Source organism: Liolophura sinensis, chromosome 7 (assembly GCF_032854445.1).
Source record: "Liolophura sinensis isolate JHLJ2023 chromosome 7, CUHK_Ljap_v2, whole genome shotgun sequence".
Classification (NCBI taxonomy): domain Eukaryota; kingdom Metazoa; phylum Mollusca; class Polyplacophora; order Chitonida; family Chitonidae; genus Liolophura; species Liolophura sinensis.
The window spans coordinates 57,487,756-57,495,832 of NC_088301.1; the positions used below are offsets into that span (position 1 = coordinate 57,487,756).

Consider the following 8,077-nt stretch of genomic DNA (forward strand, 5'->3'; position numbering starts at 1 on the left):
GTATCTGTTATTGCGCATTTCTTCTGTAATGATATAAGAACTGTAAAGATAGCTTCCTCATGTTTTGTTGAGCTTAAGTTAATAATTAAATTACATTTTAATTGTCTTCTAGTGAAACACAATTGGGACACTTTAAGAAATGGAGTTCAGGTAAGTCCTTCATTTTGTGTAATTTTATTTAGTTTTTGTGTGGTCATGTACATGCAAAACCTGCTTTTTAAAAACTTTATCTTGACTCTTACCTTGTTAGGGTCACATGGAAACACTTATTTGTGTAAAGAAAGTTAGCATAGGTAATAATTGGTTGGTGCCATTGTTGTCTTTTGTAGGATCATATTGGGTCTTTGAACTGGGGCTACCGAGTGAGTCTGCGAGACAAAAATGTTGACTATCACAATTCCTATGGAGAGTTTATTGGGCCGCACAAAATTAAGGTCAGTATTTTTCTTGATGCAACACAGTGTATTACACCGATGCCAATAATTCACAGATATAATCCAAAAAATGTATGTTGTAAGGACAGAGAAATAGTAAGTATTTGTATATGGTATATGACTGAAGCGGTCGACAATAGTGTGAATCAACTGATCAAGGCTGTAAATGCTCATAGCAGGCTTCAAATTTAAAAAAGAAAAGGGGCAAGGACAGTTTGGCCTGTGGTAAGTGTTATATGGTTAGGGCATCAAGGTCATTGTGGAAGGCATACACAGTGATAACCAGGGCATTCAGGCCAAATGTGCAATCATGGGGGGTTTGGAGGGGGTAGTGCCTTAATTTTTATTTGTAGTGGAAAGTTAAGACAACCATTTTGTCCTCGTTTCACACAAAATCACATTGTCCTGACATGTGATGATTGTGTGTAATGACGTTATCACCATTTTACTGTACTGGTCATTTCCAAGGTCACCAAATTAAAGCCGATAACCAAGTTGTTGAAATGAAATTAAAGTATATACATTTTGATACGGAAATAATTTACCTGGTTATACGAAATAAAAGCATCCAATGTTGTGTTCTTTTCTGCTCCTTTTTTCAACATTTTGGATTTAATTTGCTTTAGTCTCTCATCTGACAGCATTTTCAAAGACGAGCACTACACTTCGTCCTGCAGCCACGCCGTGATTCATACATTGCTCCCGCAAAGGGAAGGTAGTATTGGAAACCTTCATGTGTACACACTTGCAGTTTAACTTAAGAGGGCAGGGTTTCCAAATCCAGGCCGGTATGGCATTGTCGTAAATTATTGGAAAGATTAACTTACTGTAAGAGGATAATGGTGCGAGAACAAAACACAAAATCAGACAGACGTGATGAATAGATCGATCCTTTTATTGTCAAGGGCACGTAGGCCATTCCTGTTTTACGGCGGCAAAACAGTGGCCGTGGGTTAGGCACCATTTTTAGGGGCATTACGGCCATGTGATAGGGCAGTGGCGGCATTGGCTGTTGTGGCTGCCGTTAAATTTGAATCCTGTCACAGGCCAGGATAGGTTGCACTACCTGAAGCTAACAGGAAATATTGCCTCCATCTATTATGACCTACACATTAAGCTTATACATCCATTCACTCTAACTGCTCTGTGAAAGGTACAGCAACAACAAAACATACATATGTTATGTCATACATGCGTTATATCTGTGCAGGCTTTTTGAAAGAGACACTGTAAAAAGTTATTAATTCTCTCTCTGAGACAGGCATGTAGCCTAGAAAATGGTGTGATAAACCTGCTTTTAGCTCCACTCCTTCCTTTCTTTAAAACCCTTCTTTTCTTCAGCTCCATCCCTTCCGTTTAAAAACACCACCTTATTCCTTTAACACTACCAGCCTTTTTTTCGCCCCACCCCTGCCTTTCTTTAGCCCCACCCCTCCCTTTCTTCAGAGCCACCATTTCCTTGCTTTAGCTCCACCAATCCCTTGCTTTAGCTCCACCAATCCCTTGCTTTATCTCCACCAGTCCCTTGCTTTAGCTCCACCAATCCCTTGCTTTAGCTCCACCAATCCCTTGCTTTAGCTCCACCAGTCCCTTGCTTTAGCTCCACCAATCCCTTGCAACCGTTTATTTCTTTAGCTCCATCCCTTCCTTTATTTAGCTCCTCCCCTTCTTTAACGCCACCAGCCTTTCTTTACGACCGCCCATTTCTATTAACTTCACAGTTTCCAATAGGTACCACCCACCTGTTTTAGTTCCTACCCATCCTTCATGTTACCACGTGTTGTACAGAGAATCTGTTCAACTCAGTGTGTTTGTCACATCATTCTATCTCGTGTGAAAGTCAGCATTTCAATTGTTAATATCAATGAATTTGATCCAAGAATTCAGTGTATTTTTTCATGTAGTAGCCCCATTATACAGTATCTCTATAGTATATGCTTGACAGTCTTCACTGACGAGCTGTCATAAGGTTAACTTTGGTTGCTATGGTAACCTCATGTTCACTATTAAATGATCTATATGTACCTTGATGCCAAAAGCACTCTTGAGCTTTCATGCATGTTAAATGGACCTACCAAAACGTGCATAAAGTGCTGCTTACACACTGTTAGGTTTATGCTCAGTTGGCCTCATCAAGCCTGTTGATGTTGCCTGAGGTCTTCCCACTATAATACATGCATATCACATGCCGCACACTGATTACTATATTGTGCTACACATACATTTATGTAAGCTAAGGTAAGTATAGCAGCTATTGGAATATTGTTGAAATAGTAAAGATGATAAGCAATAACATTGGAAATCGATGTGTTGACCTCGGCCAACAAGGGGCTTAGCCAGTGACCCATCCACTTGCAGTTCTGCAGGGAGGTGGGAAAAGATCTGAAAAAGGGTGAATAAATACTCTCCGACTGAACCTGCAGAACTGCGTAAATATATAGTCAGCCACTAAAGTTGAATTAATTAATAAAGCTGTATTTCAGAATGTTTTAAAAATATTTTTGAAATTTTACATCGCGTATCAACAAAATAAATAGCAAACAATCGTCAGTACGTAGCCACTCCTTTGGTGACCCCATTTTGGCATCTTATAACTATCTAGACTGACGTCACAGACCTAGGACAACTCTCGTACCATCGGTATTCAATGATGTAACAGTGAGAAAATACAAACAAAAAAGTGTGATACCCAGTCAAGGAGTATCAGGTCTGTTCAAAGGGCCGATGCTTCTTTTTGTTTGGTGCTTGGTCAGGGTGATGGTCATGGAAACAAAGTGTTGGATTTTAGTGCCCCTATTTGTCCTTGTCCTGCATGGGTGTAAGCATTTGGCCTAGCTGACTGTACCTACTTCAGGGAATTCATGGATCATAGTAGGACTTTATGATTGATAACAGACTCTTTCATTTAGATTTTGGAAAGATATTTTCATAAAAAATCTGATTTTGCCAAGAAAATTAATGCAAAGTAACAATATTTTTCTTCACGCAATAACTCTCTCGAGCGGTTTTCTTGCTAGCTCACCCTGCAGACCCCTAGCCAGGATTTGTGAAAGGCTTAGGGATGAGTGTCCCAGCCAGAATAGTCGAGTGTCCGCGCGTAAAATGCATCAGTTTAACACTTAAACTAACTGCAAAATCCAATTTATTGCATCGATATCTGTCTATCCACAATGAGAAACCAAACTAACAATCAAGAGCCTTATGAACTTTTTCACTCAACAGCCAACTAACATGTGACGCTTTCAGCGCTTGTGATTGGCCAAGTTTCATAGCGGTTTCTACAACATGGCTGCTCAGAGTGAATTGTGTGTCAGTGCCATATCCCAGTGCTGAACTTTATCTTCTCGGCTTTCAAAGTGTTACAGATCTTTTTACATTTTTTTCGGTGATAACTGTGTCCTACCTCATTTGTATATATAGTGGCAGACTTGATGTTCACTTTAAAAATAAAAATTACAACAACATCGCAGAGAGTACCAGAGGTGTCAAGTTTAGAAATGCTGCCTTTGCTCTGAACAAATACAGGCCAGTAATCTGCGTCATACATGTATTGCCTAAGATAGTGCATACATGCATTGCCAGGATAGTGCATACATACATTGCCAGGATAGTGCATACATACATTGCAGGATAGTGCATACATGCATTGCCAGGATAATGCATACTTGCATAGCCATGATAGTGCATACATGCATTGCCAGGATAGTGCATACATACATTGCCAGGATAGTGCATACATACATTGCCAGGATAGTGCATACATGCATTGCCAGGATAATGCATACTTGCATTGCCATGATAGGTGCATACATGCATTGCCAGGATAGTGCATACATGCATTGACAGGATAGTGTAATCAAGAAAGTGGAGAAAATAGTTTGTTTACATGTTTTAACTGTCAACATTTATCATGCTGGGCATCATTTATGTGCACTCGAGTAATAATTAATTAGCAGTTATCAATTTTTTCTCTTCCAAACATCCTGACATACTTTTTTGTGGTTGGTGACATTTGCTTTTACGTGTCAGCGTGTTATCTTTGTGAAGCACAACGAACATGCATGTGTTATATCTGCACAGGCTTTATGAAAGAAAAACTCCATTGTGTATAGGTAATATCAGAATATGTAATATTTATAGTACCCAAACAGCTGCTTGCATTTACTCAAACATTTTGACACACTATTGGCTTTTCTGATCTCATAGTCCTTATGAATTGACTCCCGGACATAACCATGTAAGAGATAACTTTTGCCAATGGGATAATCTGTCATCGCTTGAATTTGTGACTTGTCACAGCACCTTGTGATAATTGTGTTATTACAGTATGTCGATAGGATATTGTCACCATGATGTCTGTCCATCCATTCGAATCAATGGTCCAATCTCAGACAGATTGTTTTTTGGTAATGACTTCATTTTGATTTGTAGGTTCATATTGATGTGAACTATTTCAGATGGGGCTGTTTTGATTAAATTTCTAGTTTTTCATGGCAGGTGCCAAAAAAACAAGTTTGAACAACATGAATGCAATAGAAGCCATACTGCTGAGATACTGATTTCATGTTTTGTACACATGTATATAAGGTCATATTGAGGTTGATAACTCAGTTGCTATTTAAACTGGGGCTGTCATGGTGTTTTACACTAAAGGAAAGAATCTTAATGATTTCACGTTGGATTTGAGCCAACTGACAGAACAGTGATTTCAATTTGAGAACAGAGCATTTTTCTTCCATTTGAGATTTTACAGTATTTTTTTGTCTGCGAGCCTTAGTTAAGCACGGTAGTGTGGGACAATGACCTAGGAGCCTCTCACCAATGCAATTGCTGTAAGTTCAAGCACAGTTCAAGCTGGCTTCCTCCTCCAGTCGTATGTGGGAAGGTCTGCCAGCAACCTGCAAATAGTTGTGGGTGCTCCCAAGTTTCTGCCAGGTTCCTTCCACCATAATGCTAGCCAGCCGTCTATGACTGAAATATTCTTGAGTAAAACACATCAATCAAATAAATAAATTTTTTAGCCTTAAATTTGGTCAACAGATAATTCTTTCAGTTTCAGGTTAGACTTTTTTTAGCTTGCCTTTACAATATTTCAGAACTTGAAGGCATACTCACTGTCAGCATCCAGAGGTCGCTTAAAAGTGCAATCACTTTTAACACATCTTGTTTCCCTGAAAATTTTCGCAACAAATAACTTGAAGTGTGGAGTCGAGCTACCACGAATCCTAAGGCTGTTTTCAACGACACATGTGTGAACGTTGGATAGCAGGAAATCTACATGTGACCTGGTGTACTTTATTGATTTACAGGCCACAAACAAACGAGGAAAGGTGACTGAAATGACAGCTAGGTATTTCATCATAGCCACAGGTGGGCGGCCACGATATCCAGACATACCAGGAGCACGAGAATACGGCATCACCAGGTAGGCTTTGTTCTTCACAGGTAGTCTTCTACATTGCTTCTTCGAATACTGAAGTATGTTTGTCTTGTAAGGTGCAGTCAAATCTTGAAACTAGTTAACTCCATTTGAAATATTGTCGTCATATTGCATGGTGGGAAGGTGTTATGACCTGCAATTAGATATATATTTGTGTGTTTAATATTGAAGTAGTTATCCTGATAACTGATAAATTGAATAACCAAAAATTTTGGATGTGAATGTAACCGTAGAGCCATTGTATTTTTCCACCCTCAGTGATGACATTTTCTCCCTGCAATATGCCCCGGGAAAGACGTTATGTGTAGGAGCATCCTAATATCTCCCTGGAGAATTCTGGATTCCTGGCTGGGATGGGGTTTGATGTGACTGTCATGGTGAGGTCAATCCTACTGCGAGGATTTGACCAGCAAATGGCGGAGATTATAGGAGACTACATGGCCAACCACAAGGTCAAGTTTATCCGCGAGGCTGTGCCCACAAAGGTAGGCTTTCGCAGCGATCTGTCCTTGTGATCGAAGAGAGGTATATATAACTCCAGGCGTCAAGGTAGATCATAAGCTGACTTAAAGTTGATCACAACTTGTGAAGTTACATTAAACTGAAATTATATGCTAAAAATTATTTTCTTTTTTTTTTTTGTTTTTTGTGATGGGTGGTGGGGTGGAGACTCTGGATGCCTTTGGTCTGATAGTGTCACAGTGTATCTTGCCGCATGTGCATGGACTTTGTCAGAATAAGAACTAGAACTATAAAACCCAGTACATTTGCCTGTCTTTTGTAGATTGAACGTATCGAAGAAGGTCAGCCTGGAAAGTATAGAGTGACTGCTAAGACAGGAGACGGGAAGGAAATTGTAGATGAATATAACACGGTATGTAGATTTCATGAAATGGTTTTTTAGTAGATTTCCAAAACGCTGAAATCGATACATGTTTTAATAATCAATAAACTGCTTTTATAACAAAGATTAACAATAAATTTAATTACCTACTGAGTAGACAAGGTGCATATAAGTACAATGTACATTGTATTATTAAAGTATATATTAAGCGTATACATAGTGGGATATTTATTGATATTTTTTCATTCTGCCTCTTTGTTGTCATTTGACTGTAAAATTGTTAGTTAAACCCTAAGGACTCATTCTATTTTTAGATAATGATAGCCGTGGGGAGAGATGCATGTACAAAAGGCATCGGACTTGAGGAGATTGGAGTTAAAACTCAACCCTAAGTAAGTTTTCAGTGAACACGAAAAGATCTATTGTTTCGACATGCACACCTAAATGTATTTGGAATTAGGGCAGGTGTGGACAGCATTGTCCAAGCATGATGGGAATTACCTGTTCACTGATTGAGCTGTCTGAGCGTAAAGTTAACGCGAGTCTTAATCAGGCCCATTGAAGACAAGATTGCTAGTAATGGAACTAAATTAAAAGAGCAAGTTGTGTTGGTTAACATAGGTTGCATTCTTTGATCTCTCCTTCTTTACCTTTCCTGCAGGAATGGGAAAGTGATTGCAAACGACCTTGAGCAGACTAGTGTTCCATATGTGTATGCCATTGGTGATGTGCTGGACGGAAGGCTTGAACTCACACCTGTGGCCATTCAGGCGGGTCGACTCCTCGCCAGACGCCTCTTCAATGGAGAGAAAACACCGGTATGCCCTACAGTACAGCTAAAGTACAGTATATTCAATTGTTTACTGCTCGCATCAAGCTCTGAAACACTGAATAACGCTCCACCTCTCGCGGACAAAGCTGTGTCGGAGACCTGTTGAGGCGTGCAGAATTATGGTTGGCAAAGGGGCAGTCCCCTTGTTTCAGCTGTTTGAACGTACGCTACCCGTGAAAGCAGAAAGGTTATCTTGCAATGTGTAACCTAGCTCAGCACAACAAAATCTACTTGACTAAGGGAGTAAATATGCGATCAAATCATCAACTGGTGTCTACAGGCGACGCACCAATTTTGATATACATTTGTATTTTGCCATGTAGAACCATGCAACAGATATTTTCTGGTAAACTGGCCCTAATCTTCCTCGTAAATTTCACAAACCGGTGATTTTCTTGTGAGTAAAGAATGTGCAATAGCGCGTGCTTCTCCCTAGGATATCGCTCCAACATCGGAAGACAGCCCTCTTGTGTGGTCGTGCCTTTGCGTGATCTTTCATGCTCATGTCGTACCATTTGTCGTGTTTG

General features: G+C 39.7%; 1 protein-coding gene across 1 annotated transcript in view; it reads left to right on the plus strand.

Annotated features, from left to right (window-relative positions):
* The window catches only part of LOC135471058 (thioredoxin reductase 3-like), a 37,311-nt gene that overhangs the window by 25,438 nt on the left and 3,796 nt on the right, over positions 1 to 8,077 (plus strand). The window contains 8 exon segments of the mRNA XM_064750107.1: positions 113 to 150; positions 330 to 434; positions 5,744 to 5,859; positions 6,133 to 6,190; positions 6,192 to 6,359; positions 6,659 to 6,748; positions 7,033 to 7,121; positions 7,380 to 7,536. Of these exon segments, the coding sequence (XP_064606177.1) occupies positions 113 to 150; positions 330 to 434; positions 5,744 to 5,859; positions 6,133 to 6,190; positions 6,192 to 6,359; positions 6,659 to 6,748; positions 7,033 to 7,121; positions 7,380 to 7,536 (821 nt within the window).